The sequence below is a fragment of the Rhinoderma darwinii genome, chromosome 4 (assembly GCF_050947455.1).
Source record: "Rhinoderma darwinii isolate aRhiDar2 chromosome 4, aRhiDar2.hap1, whole genome shotgun sequence".
Classification (NCBI taxonomy): Eukaryota; Metazoa; Chordata; class Amphibia; order Anura; family Rhinodermatidae; genus Rhinoderma; species Rhinoderma darwinii.
Window position 1 is genome coordinate 45,124,390 of NC_134690.1, and position 20,268 is coordinate 45,144,657.

Below are 20,268 nucleotides of genomic sequence, written 5' to 3' on the forward strand. Positions count from 1 at the left end.
AGACGTTGCAGAAAATAACTGTGCGGAATATATATATATATAAATATATATATATACAGTGAAGGAAATAAGTATTTGATCCCTTGCTGATTTTGTAAGTTTGCCCACTGTCAAAGACATGAACAGTCTAGAATTTTTAGGCTAGGTTAATTTTACCAGTGAGAGATAGATTATATTAAAAAAAAAAACAGAAAATCACATTGTCAAAATTATATATATTTCTTAGCATTGTGCACAGAGAAATAAGTATTTGATCCCTTTGGCAAACAAGACTTAATACTTGGTGGCAAAGCCCTTGTTGGCAAGCACAGCAGTCAGATGTTTTTTGTAGTTGATGATGAGGTTTGCACACATGTTAGATAGAATTGGCTAGGCCACTCCATGACCTTAATGTGCTTCTTTTAGAGCCACTCCTTTGTTGCCTTGGCTGTATGTTTCGGGTCATTGTTGTGCTGGAAGACCCAGCCACAAGCCATTTTTAATGTCCTGGTGGAGGGAAGGAGGTTGTCACTCAGGATTTGACGGTACATGGCTCCATCCATTCACCCATTGATGCGGTGAAGTAGTCATGTGCCCTTAGCAGAGAAACACCCCCAAAACATAATGTTTCCACCTCCATGCTTGACAGTGGGGACGGTGTTCTTTGGGTCATAGGCAGCATTTCTCTTCCTCCAAACACGGCGAGTTGAGTTAATGCCAAAGAGCTCAATTTTAGTCTCATCTGACCACAGCACCTTCTCCCAATCACTCTCAGAATCATCCAGATGTTCATTTGCAAACTTCAGATGGGCCTGTACATGTGCCTTCTTGAGCAGGGGGACCTTGCGGGCACTGCAGGATTTTAATCCATTACGGCGTAATGTGTTACCAATGGTTTTCTTGGTGACTGTGGTCCCAGCTGCCTTGAGATCATTAACAAATTCCCCCCGTGTAGTTTTCGGCTGAGCTCTCACCTTCCTCAGGATCAAGGATACCCCACGAGGTGAGATTTTGCATGGAGCCCCAGATCGATGTCGATTGACAGTCATTTTGTATGTCTTCCATTTTTTTACTATTGCACCAACAGTTGTCTCTTTCTCACCCAGCGTCTTACTTATGGTTTTGTAGCCCATTCCAGCCTTGTGCAGGACTTGTGATCTTGTCCCTGACATCCTTAGAAAGCTCTTTGGTCTTGCCCATGTTGTAGAGGTTAGAGTCAGACTGATTCATTGAGTCTGTGGACAGGAGTCTTTTATACAGGTGACCATTTAAGACAGCTGTCTTTAATGCAGGCACCAGTGGCATAACTACCGCTGTAGCAGCAGTAGCGGCTGCTACGGACCCGCGGCATGAGGGAGCCCGTGTCACCCGCCGGCACGGGCCCCCACCATGGCCGGAGGCTCCGCTAGCAGCCGCTATGGCTGCTACAGCGGGACGCCACTGAACAGTACGGCAGAGCAGGGAGGTATCTCCCCGTTCTGCCATTAAACAAAAGACATGTATCCCCTATCCACAGGATAGGGGATACATGTGTGATCGCTGGCAGTGATAGGGAGAACGGGGGACTGAAAGTCCCCTGAAGTTCTCCATCACAAACCTCGGACTTCCGGGATCTGTGTCGGCAGCTCCGGAGAAATGAATGGAGCGCCGGTCGTGCTTGTGCGCATGCGTGACCCGCGCTCCTTTCATTTTTAGTGAGCTGCGCAGACGCCGGAAGTCCGAGGTTAGTCATGGAGAACTTCGGGGGACTTTCGGTCCCCCGTTCTCCCTATCACTGCCAGCGATCACACATGTATCCCCTGTCCTGTGGAGAGGGGATACATGTCTTTTATTAGGACACACTGTAGGTCGCATTTTTTTGGGAGGGGGGACGCTGTATGGCGTTCCCTACAGGGGGGCTGTATGGCGTTCCCTACAGGGGGGGGGGCTGTATGGCGTTCCCTACAGGGGGGGAACGCTGTATGGTGTTCCCTACAGGGGGGGGCTGTATGGCGTTCCCTACAGGGGGGGCTGTATGGCGTTCCCTACAGGGGGGGGGGCTGTATGGCGTTCCCTACAGACCCCCCCTGTAGGGAACGCCATACAGACTCCCTGTAGGTAATGCCTTATAGTCCCCCTGTAGATAACGCCAGACAGCCCCCTCTGTAGGGAACGCCATACAGCCCCCCGTAGATAACGCCATACAGTCCCCCCTCTAGATAACGCCATACAGCCCCCCTGTAGATAGCACCATACAGCCCCCTGTAGATAGCGCCATACAGCCCCCCTGTAGATAGCGCCATACAGCCCCCCTGTAGATAGCGCCATACAGCCCCCCTGTAGATAGCGCCATACAGCCCCCTGTAGATAGCGCCATACAGCCCCCCTGTAGATTGCGCCATACAGCCCCCTGTATATAGCGCCATACAGCCCCCCTGTAGATAGCGCCATACAGCCCCCCTGTAGATAGCGCCATACAGCCCCCCCTGTAGATAGCGCCATACAGCCCCCCCTGTAGGGAACGCCATACAGTCCCCCCCTGTAGGGAACGCCATACAGTCCCCCCTGTAGGGAACGCCATACAGTCCCCCCCTGTAGGGAACGCCATACACCCCCCCTGTAGGGAACGCCATACAGCCCCCCCTGTAGGGAACGCCATACAGTCCCCCCTGTAGGGAACGCCATACAGTCCCCCCATAGATAACGCCATACAGCCCCCTCTGTAGATAGCGCCATACAGCCCCCTCTGTAGATATCTACAAAGGGGGCTGTATGGCGTTATCTACAGGGGGGCTGTATGGCGTTATCAAAAGGGGGGGTTTGTAAAAAAGACACTATCTACAAGGGTGGGGGGTGTGTGACACCCGGGGGAGGGGGGCCCCAGTCAAAAGTTTGCTATGGGGCCCAGTCTTTCCTAGTTACGCCCCTGGCAGGCACCAAGTTGATTTGGAGCGTGTAACTGGTCTGGAGGAGGCTGAACTCTTAATGGTTGGTAGGGGATCAAATACTTATTTCTCTGTGCACAATGCAAATAAATATATATCATTTTGACAATGTGATTTTCAGGTTTTTTTTTTTATATAATCTATCTCTCACTGGTAAAATTAACCTAGCCTAAAAATTCTAGACTGTTCATGACTTTGACAGTGGGCAAACTTACAAAATCAGCAAGGGATCAAATACTTATTTCCTTCACTGTATATATATATAAATATAAAATTCTTCACCTTGAACCTAACTTGATAAAATGCATAATAAAATTTCAGTCGCATGAATGAAATATTAAATATTTAATTATGAGTTTTAAACTAAGCGATCCGATTTCAATAACCATAACATTGACGACTGTTTATTAGAACATACGGTATGTAACCTAGTCTTTGAAGCACTGTTAAGGTTGAAATGCAAGCTATCATCTCTATACAGCAGGTTGCAAATAAATAATAAATGGCTACATGACTAGATTCATAGACCATTCAGATTTCTCATTAAATGAGAAGGGTTTTGGTATAATTTGTTGAGCCAGACTGCACAGGGACAAGGTGCACTATATGGACAAAAGTATTGAGACACCTACATATTAGACCTACAAGAGCATTTATGATATCCCATTCTAAATCCATAGGTATTAACATGGAGCTGGTCCCCCCTTTTCAGCTAAAACATATTCCACTCTTCTTTTGGCTTTAAAGAAGATTTTAAAGTGTGCCTGTGGCAATTTTTGCCCATTCATCCAGAAGAGCATTTGTGTGGTCAGACACTGATGTTGGGGAGAGGGCCTGGCTCGCAATCTCCGTTCTAGTTTCATAGATAGTACGGTTGAAAAAAGACCTCAAATATCCAACAAGTTCAACCAAGGGATGGGAAAAGGGAAGGGAAACGTTTATCCCAAAGATGTTGGATGGGGTTGAGGTGAGGGCTTTGTGCGTGCGATCAGTCAAATTATTCCACACCAAACTCCCCCAACCATGTCTTTATGGACCTTACTTTGTGCACTGGGGTACAGTCATGCTGGAATAGAAAAGGCCGAACCCCAAACTGTTCCCACACCATTGAAAGCTACAATTGTCCAGAAAGTCTTGGTATGCTGAAGCTTTAAGATTTCCTTTCACTGGAACTAAGGGGCCTAGACCAACCCCTGAAAAACAACCCCATAGCATTATCCCTTCTCCCCCAAACTCTACAGTTGGCACAATGCAGGCAGGCAGGTAACGTTCTCCTGGCATTCGCCAAACCCAGACTCGTCCATCAGACTGCCAGATAGAGAAGCGTGATTCATCACTCCACAGAACATGTTTCCAGAGTCCAGTGAAGGCGTGCTATTTACCACTCCATCCAACGCTTGACATTGCACTTATATGCAGCTGCTTGGCTATGGAAACCCACACCCAGTTATTGAGTCAGCAGAGTGGTGGCGACTTTTATGCACTTTGCTCCTCAGCACTCGGTGACCCCACTCTGGAACTTTACATGCTCTGCACTTCATGGCTGAGATGAGGTGGTTCCTAGACGCCTCTTCCTTACAATAAGATCATCACTCACAGTTGATGGTAGAATATCTAGGAGGGAAGAAGTTTCAGGAACTGATTTGTTACAACGGTGGCGTCCTATTACAGGACCACGCTGAAATTCTTTGAGCTCTATAGAACGACCCATTCTTTCACAAATGTTTGGCTGCATGACTAGGTGCTGGATTTTATACACCTGTGGGAATAGGACTGAATGATTAACCCCTTCAGGACTGAGCCTGTTTTAGCCTTGAGGACGAAGCCGATTTTTTCAAATCTGATATGTGTCACTTTATGTGGTAATAACTTGGGAATGCATTTACCTATTCAAGTGATTCTGAGATTGTTTTTTCGTGACATATTGTACTTTTATGTTAGTGAAAAAATTTGGTCGATAAATTCAATATTTATTTGTGAAAAACACCAAAATTTAGAGAACATTTGCATTTTTCTAAATTTAAATGTATTTTCTTGTAAAACAGATAATAATACCACACAAAATAGTTACTATTTCACATATCTCATATGTCTACTTTATGTTGGCATAGCTTTTTGAATGTCCTTTTATTTTTCTACGATGTTACAAGGCTTGGAACTTTCGCAGCAATTTCTCACATTTTCAAGAAAAGGCTATTTTTCAGGGAGCAGTCCAGTTCTGAAGTGGCTTTGAGGCCCTTATATATTAGAAAGTCCAATAAAGCACCCCATTTTGAAAACTGCACCCCTCAAGGTATTCAAAACAGTATTCAGAAAGTGTTTTAACCCTTTAGGCATTTCACAGGAATTAAGGGGGTTTTCCGAGATCTAAAAAATGTTTTTCTTAATAGTCGGACCTTTTTTTAAGCTATAAATACACTCACCTAAATACCTTTTAGAAGTTTGCTGTTTCTTTCCGTGCTGTAAACGTTCTGTCTTTACATTCCGCACTCTGCTTACATGCCTCCTATGACAGCTTCCGGTCCGCTCCCAGCATGCATCACTTTTCTCCCAGCATGCCATGCGCCGGGAGCAAGGCCTGTCATACACGCTACAAGAGCAACCAAGCATGCTAAGACGCCGGAGAAAGAGTATCTGGTCCACCTCCTCTCTGTGTGCAGTGACGTCAGGAATGACGTTCCCGTACATTGAGCAGGCCGGAAAACGGAAGTAAAGATTTTGCTGCTGGAGACGCATTATGTGACCGGTGCTGGAATCGGGTGTTAGAAAATGAAAACAAAATGTAAGTATATTACAAATTACATTATTTTTATATGTGCAGTGAAATAGAAATTAGTTAATTGGTTCCGGAAAAGTCCTTTAAAGCAAAGTAGAGCTGAAATGTACAAATTTCATTTTTTTTGCCAAAATTAATTTGTAATACATTCTTCTCTGTAACACAGACGGTTTTACCAGAGAAATGCAACTCAATATTTATTGCCCAGATTCTGCAGTTTTTAGAAATATCCCACATGTGGTATTGGACTGAAGTCCAGACCTCAGAAGCAAAGGAGCACCTAGTAAGGGCATGACCACACATGGCGGAATTCCTCCGCAACTGTCCGCATCGATGCCGCACAGAATCTGCGTTGCAGATTCTGCAGCGGATCTGCACAAAATGTGCAGTACATTGATGCGGACTAGCTGCTGCAGACTGCGGGAAAAGTGCTTCCCTTCTCCCTATCAGTGCAGGATAGAGAGAAGGGACAGCACTTTCCCTAGTGAAAGTAAACGATTTTCATACTTACCGGCCGTTGTCTTGGTGACGCGTCCCTCTTTCGGCATCCAGCCCGACCTCCCTGGATGACGCGCCAGTCCATGTGACCGCTGCAGCCTGTGCTTGGCCTGTGATTGGCTGCAGCCGTCACTTACACTGAAACGTCATCCTGGGAGGCCGGACTGGAGACAGACGAAGGGAGTTCTCGGTAAGTATGAACTTATATGTTTTTTTACAGATACATGTATATTGGGATCGGTAGTCACTGTCCCGGGTGCAGAAACAGTTACTGCCGATCGCTTAACTCTTTCAGCACCCTGGACAGTGACTATTTACAGACGTCTCCTAGCAACGCTCCCGTCATTACGGGAGCCCCATTGACTTCCTCAGTCTGGCTGTAGACCTAGAAATACCTAGGTCCAGCCAGAATGAAGAAATGTCAAGTTAAAAAAGCAAGACGCATCCGCAGCACACATGACATGTGCATGACAGCTGCGGACTTCATTGCGGAACTTAGAATCTCCATTGAAGTCAATGGAGAAATTCCGCCATGAGTCCGCCACTGCTCCGCAACAGACAGAGCATGCTGCGGACACCAAATTCCGCTCCGCAGCCTATGCTCCGCAGCGGAATTGTACGCATCGTGTAAACGAACACTGCTAATTTAAAGTGAAAGTCAATGGAGAAACGGCTCCGCTGCGGATTAACGCTGCGGAGTGTCCGCAGCGGAATTTAAGTGGAATTCCGCCATGTGTGAACCCGCCCTAAATTTGGGGCCTCCTTATTTTTAGAATATATTTTAGGCACCAGGTTTGAAGAGGTCTTGCGGTGCCAAAACAGTAACAAAAACAAACAAAAGTGACTCCATTTTGGAAACTACACCCCTCAATAAATTTTTCTGGGGTTATAGTTAGCATTATGACCCCATTGTTTTTTTTGCTAAATTTGTGTAAAATTGGTCTGTAAAGATGAAAATCGACTTTTTTTTCTGAAAAAACATAGAAATGTTTAATTGTTACAAGTAATAAAGGAGAGAAACACCCCAACATTTATACAGCAATTTCTCCTGATTACAGCAATACCCCATATGTGGTAATAAACTGCTATTTGGACCCACAGCAGGGCTTAGAAGAGAAGGAGCGTTAATTTGGATTTTGGAGCACGGATTTGGCTGGAATGTTTTTCGGTGCCATGTCATGTTTGCAATGCACTGGAGGGACCAAAACAGTGGAAACACCCCAAAAGTGACCCCATTTGGGAAACTACACCCCTTAGGGAATATATCTAGGGGTATAGTGAGAATTTAGATCCCACAGGTCTTTTGCAGAATTTATCAGAATTAGGCCATGAAAATGAATATCAACATTATTTCCACTAAAATGTTGAACTTTTTCATTTTCACAAGGGATAAAGGAGAAAAAGCACCCCAATGTTTGTAAAAGAATTTCTCCCGAGTACGGCAATACCCCACATGTGGTCATAAATGTTTTATTTTATTAGAAAATAATTAACCCTTTCCGGACTGATCCATTTTCTCTTTCGTTTTTCCCGCCCCGCTTTCCAAGAGCCATAACTTTTTTATTTTTTCATCAATAGACTGGTGTGAGGGCTTATTTCTTGCGGGAGGAATTGTAATTTCTATTGACACCATGTAAAGTACCATATAATGTACTGGGAAACTGAAAATAAAATTATTTTCTGGCTGAAATTGGAAAAAACTGCGATTCCTCCATTGCTTTTTGGGTTTAGTTTTTACGACAACTTTTTTCTGCGACTCAATACGATTACGGTGATACAAAATTATACAAAGTAAAAACTATTTGTTAAAGAAAAAATAGTTTTGTTTCACCACATTCCGAGAGCGGGGGGCGATTTAAGAAGTTTTTTGGAGCTGATTCCAACACAGTTTCCGCGTCATAGAACTTATAAAACCAATTGGAAGTTCCAGCAGTATAAGGCCTCATGCCCACTTCAGTATTTTTCGTCAGGGTGCTATCCGTTGTTTTAACAGATAGCACCCTGACACATTCATTTCAATGGGGCCATGCACACTTCCGTTGTTTTAACTGAACCGTGCACCCGTTCCGTCAAAAAATGAGGCGGGTCCTACTCCTGTCCGTTTTTGACGGAACAGTCTCGGCCTTTGCATTGATTTGGTCCTTGAAACAACGGACTGCACACGGAAGCCATCCGTGTGCGGTCCGTGATTCGCAAAACCATCTTTAGCGGCCGTTCAACGGCCGACGGAAGTGTTCATGAGGCCTAATATAGTAACATGGGTTAATAGTTTTGTTTTCGACTATTTAGTGTTTATTAAATATATGTTAGAGATTTATTTTCATTTGGACACTTGAAAGTCTTTTTTTCTTTCTGTATGAATATAAATGTGGTTCTTAAATAATCGATTTACATTCATACCTCTACATATGTTCAGTGTGTGCCAAGAATATCACAAGTTGCTTTTCTTTAGCAGTATTTTTATAAATATTCTTAGTGAAGATATCCAACAAATCATTCATAATTCCACAGATTTATCATTCATAATTATAAGAAAAAGTATCAACACAGCTGTTGTTTGTGGTACTGCTCAGTAAGGCTTCGTTCACATCTGCGTCGGGACTCCGTTCATGGGTTCTGTCTGAGCTTTCCATCAGGGGAACTCATGAACGGAATCCAAACTGAAACAAACGGAAACCGTAGGTTTCAATGGTGAAGGATCCGATGCAAATGGTTTCCGTTTGTCACAATTGTGCAAGGGTTCCGTTGTATTGACGGAATCAATACAGTAGTCGACTGCGCTATTGATTCCGCCAAAACAACGGAAACCTTACAGAGTCGTGTCAAACGGAAACCATTAGCAACGGATGCGTTACCGTTGAATCAATGGTGATGAAAACAGGAACCTATGGTTTCCGTTTGTTTCAGTTTGCATTCCGTTCATGGGTTCCCCTGATGAAATGCTCAGACGGAACCCATGAATGGAAGCCCGAAGCAGATGTGAACGCAGCCTAAGATGTAACATTTGGAGGCTATTCTGACCCTTTTTTGTTTGATTATGAAGCCTCTATGTATGATATTACTGTAAGGCCATGTTTAGACGTGGCGGAATTTTTCCGCTGAAAATGTTGATGCAGATTCTTTGCAAATTTGCAGCAACATTTTCATATTCGACAAGTAATTCAGACGTTGTGGATATCACAGCAGACTTGCTGGAGATTTCTGCAAAGGCTGAAATCCGCAGTGAAATTCCGCGGCTTCTCTGCAACATAAGGGCATGACCACATGTGGCGGAATTGCTCTGGAATTCCGCTACGGACAGTCCGCAGCGGAAATCCGCAGCGGAAATCCGCAGCGTACACGTTTCTCCATTGCCTTCCACAGCTTTTTAGTTGTGTTCGTTCACACATTGCGGACAATTCCGCTGCGGAGCATAGGCTGCGGTGCGGAATTTGGTGTCCGCAGCATACAATGGTTGTTGCGGACGTGTCGCGGACTTGTTGCGGACTCATTGCGGAATTTCTCCATTGACTTCAATGGAGAGTCAAAATTCCGCAATGAAGTCCGCAGATGTTATGTGTGCTGCGGAGCGTATTGGTTTTACTAACATGATATTTCTTCATTCTGGCTGGACCTATGTATCTCTAGGTCTACAGCCAGACTGAGCAAGTCAATGGGGCTCCCATAATTACGGGTGACTACGTGTGTGCAGCCGTAATTACGGGAGCGTTGCTAGGCGACGTCAGTAAATAGTTACTGTCCAGGGTGCTGAAAGAGTTAAACGATCGGCAGTAACTGTTTCTGCCCCCTGGACAGTGACTTCCGATCACAAAATACATCAACCTGTCAAAAAAAATAGAAGTTCATACTTACCGAGAACTCCCTGCTTTTTCCTCCAGTCCGGTTTCCCAGGATGACGTTTCAGTCCAAGTGACGGCTGCAGCCAATCACATGCTGCAGCGGTCACATGGTCTGCCGCGTCATCCAGGGAGGCCGGACTGGATGTCAAGAGAGGGATGCGTCACCAAGACAACGGCCGAGTAAGTATGAATTTCTTTTACTAGGGAAAGGGCTGTCCCTTCTCTCTATCCTGCACTGATAGAGAGAAGGGAAGTACTTTCACCTCAATACGCAACGGCTAGTCCGCATCAATTTAATGCCCATTTTAGGCAGAGCCGCAGATTCTGTGCGGCATTGATGCGGACAGTGGCGGAAGAAATACGCCACGTCTGGGCATACCCTAAATGTATGCAGCAAAGGAAAGAAAGTTTATCTTTTCTTAGATATTAGGGTAAATTTTAAATTTCATAAAGTATGGGGAAATCCATTCTAGCATGACACTGTAAACAATATCTGAATGCTGTTAAATAAAGTGTGTTAGTACTAGTTACAAGTATAATTTCTAACAACAGAATATCACAACATTTAACAGTGGAAACGAATGTAAGGAAAATGCAACATGCTGCATTTCCTTTTTCACTAACAGGAAGTTATAATTGTGCAGCAAATCATCTTTTCTTCACTTTTTTTGCAGCCTATCAAGCAAAAACAGCACAAATACTGCATTGTGTGAAAAAGGATGTCATTTACTTCCTAACTTTTTGCAGCTGCCTTTTTTTCGTGTATTTTAAGCTGAACGTGGCAGTTTTTAAAATACCAATACAGTAATGGCACTCATTACTCTTAGGCTGGGTTCACACAGAGTTTTTTGACGCGGAAACTGTGCCGCAAAACTCGCCAAAAACCAGCCGAAAATGCCTCCCATTGATTTCAGTGGGAGGCGGAGGCGGTTTTCTCCCGTGAGCGGTAAAACCGGCTCGCGGGAGAAAGAAGGGACATGCCCTATCTTCGCGCGGTTACACCTCTGACCTCCCATTGACATCAATGGGAGGCAGAGAAAGGGTATTTCGCACCGTTTTATGCCCGCGGCGGTCAATGGTTGCAGGCGAAAAACGCAGCGAAAATCGGTGTGCAGGCAGAGGAAAATCTGCCTCAAACTTCCAAACGGAATTTTGAGGCAGATTTTCCGCCTGCAAAAAACTTTGTGGGAGATCACCAATGTCACAAGTGCTAGATACTTCATCTCCCTCTATACAGAAGCATAATTAGATGCTCTGAAGAAGGTCTAAGACTGAAAATTTTCAGAGCAAATTCACACGCAGCTTGATTTGTTGCAAGAATTTCTTCGATTGAAAATCATTTGCATTCATCTGAATGGGGTTGTTTCGGTGGCAAGCACATGGATTTTTGTAAGCTTTATTTAGATAAATGGGATAGTTACAGAAATTTCTGCAACAAATCTGCCGCGTCTGAATATACCTTACTTTTCTGGATTGCCTTATTTCTGGATTAAAATAAAAAAACAGCATTAGTATACAAGGAGTAAAATGTGCCACGTTTATTAGGTGCTCTATGCCAATAGAGCAGGAACCGTTTTTTTTAAACATTAGACATTTATTTATTACAACTTTATTATTAACTGGAACTCTAGTACTTATTACACCAATGTATTGTGTGTGTATATATATATATATATATATATATATATATATATATATATATATATATATATATATACACACTTTTTTTTATTATTATTGTTTTCTTTTTTTTATTATTATTATTATTATTACTATTATTTTTCTTTTCTTGCAGAAAATATTCCGAAAGCTTTATCATGGACACCAGCTTTTCCAGAAAGTAGTCACAGAGAACTGAGTATTACATCACACACTGAGAAAGGTAAATATCTATGAGATTGTATGAACTATGTAATGTACATCGAGGATATGAACAAGTGATGATTCAGAACTCTTTTTGGGAATATTTTCTCTTTTGCCTCTTGGAATGTTCCAGAACTTGTACATTCGTCTTTCACTGAGATGGTGTGTGATTTTTTTTAAAGAAACCGTTCCCAGAAATGTTTCCCATACTAAATTGCAGGTGCACATTTTTTTTTTTATACACATGGCTTTTCCTATTCTGCTTCTCAGCTTCATACCATGTGCGCATTGTTTCTGATTTTAGTTATATACAGAAGAACATACATGATTGTGCTCTAACATTATACTGCTTTCCTGCCCAACGTATAAACAGACATATGTAAAAGTATACTGTGCGACACAAGTTTTTTTTGCATACAGTTGCATTGAAAAGTGCAGTTGACTGATCTATTGTATTTTATGCATTTACTTAACATATGCTACACCCCACCAGAAACACCAATGTGGAAGCCATGCTCATATTTATCCTATTTCCATCCTTACAACACAATATCACTCCTCATCATCTATGATAGTGAACAAGAATAAATAAATAAAAGTTTATTAAATGAAGGCTCTATTCACTTCTACGTTCATTTCTAAACCACTTCATTTACTGTGTGTCTTGGAATCTCAGGACCGGGGTACTAGGGGATTGAACCAGGACCAGGAGGGTGGTCCCATTATTTTTATTTCCCCTTTTTGCATATGTCCCAGTGCAGTGCCACACCATGTAGCGCCTCTGATAGGTTACCAGCATGGATCATAACCATTCACAAGTTAGATGCTGTGTGGTTTGTACATTTCAACAACAGTTCAGTACAAGTACAAAAAATTTATGTCACAATATTTATATGATTTTGCCAGCAATCGATTTTTGCACGGCAAAACAAAAGCAACAGATCGGAATTAGCTGAAGTCATGGATTTGATTTATTATGAAATAATGAAACGTAAATCTTTATTCCCAGCTGGTCATCTGTCTGTCAAATGGAGCCTGTCACTCTGAACAATACTCGGCACTGGTGTTTATCTATTATTTCATGAAAATGAGAATATCATTACTGAGCTGCACGTAACGATAAGACATTTTTTATCTTTTCTCCAGCAGTGACATTTTCTCATGGGATTGGAAGAGTGACACCACTCAAGACACGCACAGGTCCTCTTAGGATTGGCCTGTCGAAGAAAGCAAAGATTAAACAGCTTCATCCTTATCTCCAATAGAAGATTCATATTCCAGTGATGGCATAAATAGATTGTTTTACTCTATTACCATTGGTGAGAGTTTATAAAGTAGGTTCAGATGGTTCAAAGAAATACATCCTGTTATAAAGACGTGTTAAATGTTTGAGGCATTACCCGGGTGTTTGAATGTTTTAACTAAATTGAATTTGTTTTTGTTTCTTGAATTTTAGAGGTATTTTAGACGTAATCCTGAAGCCAAGTAGGGTTCATTTTCTCTGTGTTTTATTGCTCCGGGCAGTCTTATTTTTTTATGTTTATGCAGATAAAACATAACTAGTATATTTTATTATCTTTGTACTAAGAAACAAATCAGTTTAAAGAGAGAGAGAGGAACAGCACTCCATATTTGTCATGCTCGTATTTTTGAATAATTGTTTAAAGAGGTGTTACGATTTCTGTAATGAAAGCGTATTAATCTAAAGGATTATAAAAAATAAAGGAATTTCCTAGTCCCAAAGGTTGCTGCCATAAAATGCAAAAACATCAGTGAATTCGTTTGTACCATTCTCTTAGGGCATAGGTCCCTAATCTTTTCTATCTCATAAATCACCTTCAAATATGACACGTGGTGTTGAGCCACACTGAGTATTAAAAGAAATCAAGCTTATTAAAGAAATGACCGAGTCTGGTACTTACACTAGCATTAAATGGGTTTTACAGTCCCCAAAAAATTGATGGCCTATCTTCAGGATAGGCCATCAATAGCTGATCGGTCGGGGTCCGACTCCCGGCACCCCCACCGATCAGATGTTTTGAAGGGGCCGCAGCACTCGCCTTCACTGCTCACACTGAATCACTGACACACTTGTAGCGGTGGGGTTCAGTGTTTAAGGCTGCGTTCACACAACCTATTTTCAGGCGTAAACGAGGCGTATTATGCCTCGTTTTACGCCTGAAAATAGGGCTACAATACGTCGGCAAACATCTGCCCATTCATTTGAATGGGTTTGCCGACGTACTGTGCAGACGACCTGTAATTTACGCGTCGTCGTTTGACAGCTGTCAAACGACGACGCGTAAATGGACTGCCTCGGCAAAGAAGTGCAGAGCACTTCTTTGCCACGTAATTTGAGCTGTTCTTCATTGAACTCAATGAAGCACAGCTCAAGATTTACGAGCGTCTCAGACGGCTCGCAAAATGCGAGGAGGAGCATTTACGTGTGAAACGAGGCAGCTGTTAACAGTCTGTCTTTTCACACGTAAATGCCTCTCATCGTGTGAACATACCCTTAAAGTCTGTTCATTTCAATGGGAGAAGGCTGTAATACTGTGAACTGCCATTACAAGTTTGTTGCTGATTCACAGTGTGAGCAGTGATGGAAATGAAAGGGAAGCAGCGCTCCTATGAGCGATGTGGCCCCTTCAAAATAGGTCATTGGCAGGGGTCCCGGGAGTCGGTCCCTGACCGATCAGATATTGATGGCCTATCCTGAGAATAGGCTATCAAATTGTTGGGACTGCACAACCCATTTAACTGACAATAGTATGGTTTGACCCTTGTGCCAATTTTTTATAATACTATGATATCCCTGGTGTCAGTAAGGCACAATAGTATTTAGTGCTGCCCCCAGGTGGGGAGTCACATGCATGGGGCAAAAGAGTCAAATTGCGTTCCCAAGCCACTGATTGGGGAGCAGTGTCTTAGGGTGTATTTATATGTACAGGTAGTGTTCTAGCAGTGGGCTAATATGTGTTTTATGTTTGCACGTTTTTGACACGTGAAGCATGTTAAAAATGTGTGTTCTACCTGAATACTGAACCCCAAAAAAAAATTTACTGTCAAAATGTACACGATTTTGCTGTGTGGTTTATGACCATGTGGCACACTGCCAGAATACTACTTGTACATGAGAATACACCCTTAAATAGATTTTTCCAGTTTCAGCAATTCAAACCTATTTATTGTAAATAATAAAAAGTTATGGCATTTTCTCATATACTATGTTTATAAATTACTCACGCTCGTAAACATCTCTTCTTGCTGTCGTTAAGTTGGAACCCCTATTGTTTACTTCCAGAGAATCCAGTCCTGGTCATGTGATGGAGACACAGGCGCACATTCTTTGGAATTACAGTACAGTTATTAGAGCTGGGTCTGTGACCTCTGTAATTATTACATGACCATGGACAGATTTTATTCCTTGGAAGTAAACCATGAAGGTTCTTATTGAATGACAGTAAGCAAAGATATTGAAAACTGTGATAAATCAATACAGAAAGAATATTGTAGGATTGTATAACTTTTTATTATAGACTAAATAAACTTTATTTGCTGAAACCGGAATACCATTTTAAAAGGATGGTACAAAATCAATACACTGATGTCTTTACATTTATGGTATTGTACATATAGCAACGTCACTGGCTAGAATAATTCTCTCAGGCTCAGACAGAGGGGACAAATAACAGTGGACACAGGGATGATAGATATATCCTTAAAAAGGACTAAACCAGTGCTATAAAGTGTAAAGGAATCAGCAAACTGGTCTGTACTATCCTCTAAAATGATAAAACATTGCATAACAAAAAAACACACTTGTGGCGTGCTGTGCTGCTCTCTACACTGATTATATGATTGGATTAATGCTGTCATTCAAAGTTCATGCACTGTGAAACACGCAATCACTTTACAGCCCTATGCATCCATCTGTAAACAGATACAATAGTGACGGTGTGGAAAGCATAGGACAACCTGAAACAATGGGTGACTTGGGCCACCACATAATTCCTATGCTGCAGGTAGATGCTGCCGTCGTGGCGGCAGGCAGTGGGTGTCACAGTATAGTGCCATACTACAATTGACTTACTGGTTGTATTCCTCCAGGTCACATTAATGTTCTACGTTGTCATTTAGTCACACATATAACATTTATACTTATATATCCTGTTTTTTTCTGAACTAAACTGTGTGCACAAATATTCAGAATTAAAAACAAAATAAAGTATTCTTAAAAAGTGTTTATGCATTTATTACTTTTTCTTGGAGATCTGAGTACAATGTTAGCAGCTTTACGGAAGAAGCTACAGAGTGTTCCTGATAATTCATCACTATGCATTGAGCCTACACACATTAAATTATTGTAGGTGAATCTACCTGATTTTGGCAGGATCCACTGACAATATATACTGTGTTCCAAATTATTATGAACATTGGATTTAAGTGTCATAAACATTTAATTATTAGTTTTTCAATTAAACTCATGGATGGTATTGTGTCTTAGGGCTCTTTGGATCCTTGTAATCAATCTCAGACACCTGTGATAATTAGTTTGCCAGGTGTGCCCAATCAAAGGAAAACTACTTAAGAAGGACGTTCCACATTATTAAGCAGGCCACAGGTTTCGAGCAATATGGGAAAGAAAAAGGATCTGTCTGCTGCCGAAAAGCATGAAATAGTGCAATACCTTGGACAAGGTATGAAAACATTGGATATTTCAAGAAAACTTAAGCGTCATCATCGTACTCTGAAAAGATTTGTGGCTGATTCAGAGCACAGACGGGTTCGTTCAGATAAAGGCATAATGAGGAAGGTTTCTGCCAGACAAATTAAAAGGATTAGGAGGGCAGCTGCTAAAATGCCATTGCAAAGCAGCAAACAGATATTTGAAGCCGCTGGTGCCTCTGGAGTCCCGCGAACCTCAAGGTGTAGGATCCTCCAGAGGTTTGCAAGTGTGCATAAAGCTATTATTCGGCCACCCCTAAACAATGCTCACAAGCAGAAACGGTTGCAGAATTTTCCCTCCACAGCATGCTCATTATGTTGCGGAGAAGCAGCGGAATTTCACTGCGGATTTCAGCATTTGCATTGCAAAGGCTGAAATCTTCAGCAAGTCTGCTATGATATCCACGTCTGAATTACCTGTCAAATATGAAAATGTTGCTGTAAATTCGCAAAGAATTGCAGCAACATTTTAGCGGAAAAATTACAAAGTTTCATGTATTCACATGTACTACTGATTTATGGCAAATTTTTAGCCATATGTATGTTTCACCACCTCACAAATCACTTAGAAAAGCTTCAATAACCTCTCGTATGTCACGGTTTGTGGGTATGTGGACCCACTAGGCCGCACCGCCTAGCAGGGAGGCAGCTGGCCAAACAACAGGGAACCCCAGCAATACAAAGTCCGGCACAAGGGCACCTGGATAGTCCAGACAGTGGCCGAAGTTCTGGCACGGATGGAGGTGGGTGCAGCAGGTAACGCCAGAGGTGGCGGATGACAGCAGGTACCGCAGGTTGCGCCAGACATGGCGAATCCCTCTGGATGTGGCAGATGACACAGGACGTGGCGGATGACACAGGTGCAGTAGAAACTACTCCAACTAGTAGGCACAGGAACAAGAACACAGCACGGGATACAGGAACAGGTAACAGGGCACGGGTAACAACTGGAACGGGAAACACTAAGGGACCATTTGCAAGACAGACTTGGGATATACTAACAACGCTCAGGCAAGGATCAGATGTGCTGGGGCCTTCTTATAGTCCAGGAAATCATGTGTGTTGATGATGATGATTTTCTTCATGTGCGCGCTGGCCCTTTAAGAGCGGGCACGAGCGTGCGTGCGCACCCTATGGAACACAGAGGACCAGAGCGCACACAGATCCATGGCTGCGGGAGTCAGGAGGTGAGTAAACCCGACGGCCCGCGGCCATGGACTCTACATCGTACAATAAGAATTTTGGCAGTTTTGTTTTTATAGTAGACACTATGAAAGACATATGGTGAATACTATCAGGTGAATATCAGGTGATTTTTTTTCTTATTCTAAGAACACTACTATATTGAAGTCCAAATTATTTCTCAAGAAAAGAAGAGCAGTGTATAATTTGTCAGAGATTTTTTATATTACAAGGAAATTACTGTTATCAACATTTTAACTCACGGACTCATTTAAAATTCATTCTTGAAAAAGTACGGTGGGGCTTGTCTACTTAATGGAGCTGAGTAATGACTACATAAAAGATAAAAGCCAGGCCACAAGCTCCCTATTCTCAGATTCTCTTGAAAGGTGAACTTCTTTTATGATTAACGAAAGTATATTCATGGAATGGATTAGTAGTTTCTCTTAACGCTGGAATAATAAGGCAATATTGGAATTTCCAAAATGCAAATGTTATACATTTAAAATAAATTTAAGCGACTTGCAAGAGATTGAATTTTATTAGAGGCTTCAATATTGTATAAGGACTTCCTGTTTGATTGCCAAGCCGAGCATGTCAGGTGTAAGTACAAAGAGACTCCATACACTGGGAAATATTAGATACAGCAGCATCAAGCTGTTAGGTTATGCCCGAAGGAAATCCGGTCAGAGAGCTTTTATCATAGAGACACATACTGTACTATACTTCCTATGAAACATTAATTTGAACAAAATATTTTCGGGTTCTCACAGGGACTTCCTAATGATTGTGAAGGCAACCTACCAGGATACCTATAAATAAACCAATATTGGAATTAAAATATTTTCAAAGTAGACAAAGATAACTTCTACCAGTTTGTCCTGCCATAAAGTACCCCACCATCATACCTATCTTGGAACCAACAGCCAGGGTTGGTAGGGCCCACCAGAGGATCCTCTGGTGGGCACAATAATATATGGAGCTCCCACTAGGGAATATTTTTATGGATTTATTCACAAATTGTTACGATTCTTACTGGAGAAGTGGATCCTTGAGCCGCAATAGGTTTAGCGCTAGCTAAACTGAGGTCCCCGTTCTTTACCTTTAAGATTTGCAGGTTGTGGTTCTCATAGTAGTCATTGATTAGTGGCGGGTATATTCAAAGAGAGATAAGAAAGGGCTGGCACTGTCAAATTCAGATAGGGTACTGCACCTGCATGGCATTTCTAAAGGCAATATATTCACGTATGGAATCGGATGATACACTTGCCCACGGGGTGCTCATCGAATAGCAAAGCACGGTATCTTGAAAATTCAAATAGTAGAAAAAAATTGAGGCATTTCTAAAGGCAATATATTCACGTATGAAATTGAGGCATTTCTAAAGGCAATATATTCACGTATGGAATCGGATGATACACTTGCCCACGGGGTGCTCATCGAATAGCAAAGCACGGTATCTTGAAAATTCAAATAGTAGAAAAAAATTGAGGCACTCACCGACTGCAGCAATAAACTTTATTCAAGATCTTGGCCTGTTAGATGTGGAGCAAGCCTACGCGTGGTCTTGCTCCACATCCAACAGACCAAGATCTTGAATAAAAGGAGTTTATTGCTACGGTCGGTGAGTGGCTTGATTTTTTCTACTTTTTGAATTAGTGGCGGGTATGTTGCTAGAATGGCTTTGACAAGGCAGGGGCAAAGTCGGGTACGGAACCTGGAGGTCATCAAAATGCAAGATGTGAAAATCCACAGGACTAAACAAAGATATTATCAGAAGTTTGCCAGGAGTCAAAACCATGAGGTTAGACAACAGGTACCAGATGACAAATACGTATGAAAGGGCAAGACAAAGACAGAATTCAGAGACAAGCCTAAGGTCAAGGTCAGGATTAGAGTAAAGAATAAACACAATAGCTTAATAGAAAGTACCTTGAGTGCAACCAGACGCAGCTGACGGCTGGAAGCAGAGAGGCTCAGCCTCAAACAGGAGGACATTGCTGGAGCAAGGAGTGGTAATGCAGATTGCCCGATTGTTACAACAACCTAATAACCTATTAAACTTTATCAATTATATGACTTGTGTGCACAATTATAGCAACAAAGTTTACAATGCAATTAAAAGTGGATGTGCACATGTTTTGTATATTTTGACAGTGAATCCTCATAATTATTTCCTCTAGGGGGCCAAAGCAGTAGTGCACTTCCATTAGGTAAGGTGATAACTGCTCCTCATGCAGCACTTTTCTATGACTATAGAGGGGCAGCAGTTATCCCTGTTTTTCCCCATCTCCAATTGGGTAACTATGGGGGCGCCATTTTACTTTTAATCTCAGACAGCACAATCTCTAGCTGCACCCATGGACCAAAGGTATTCGAGTCAGACATTGACCACAACTATTGACATCTATTGCTCTATGTAACTCAATAAATAAGGCTGTTTGGATGATTTTCAGTAAAAAGAGTGCCTTGTTTTTTA

At 42.3% G+C, this 20,268-nt stretch overlaps 1 protein-coding gene and 1 pseudogene across 3 annotated transcripts in view; both read left to right on the top strand.

Annotated features, from left to right (window-relative positions):
- RAD51AP2 (RAD51 associated protein 2) overlaps positions 1–16,122 on the top strand; it is a 39,275-nt gene extending 23,153 nt beyond the window's left edge. For all 3 annotated transcript variants that reach the window (XM_075861075.1, XM_075861074.1, XM_075861073.1), the window contains exons 3-4: positions 11,812–11,898; positions 13,026–16,122. In XM_075861075.1, the coding sequence (XP_075717190.1) occupies positions 11,812–11,898; positions 13,026–13,144 (206 nt within the window). In that variant the 3' untranslated portion in view covers positions 13,145–16,122. The remainder of the gene's footprint in view (positions 1–11,811; positions 11,899–13,025) is intronic.
- A 3,345-nt stretch (positions 16,123–19,467) lies between these two features.
- The window catches only part of LOC142760408 (protein FAM171A1 pseudogene), a 61,724-nt pseudogene continuing 60,923 nt past the window's right edge, over positions 19,468–20,268 (top strand).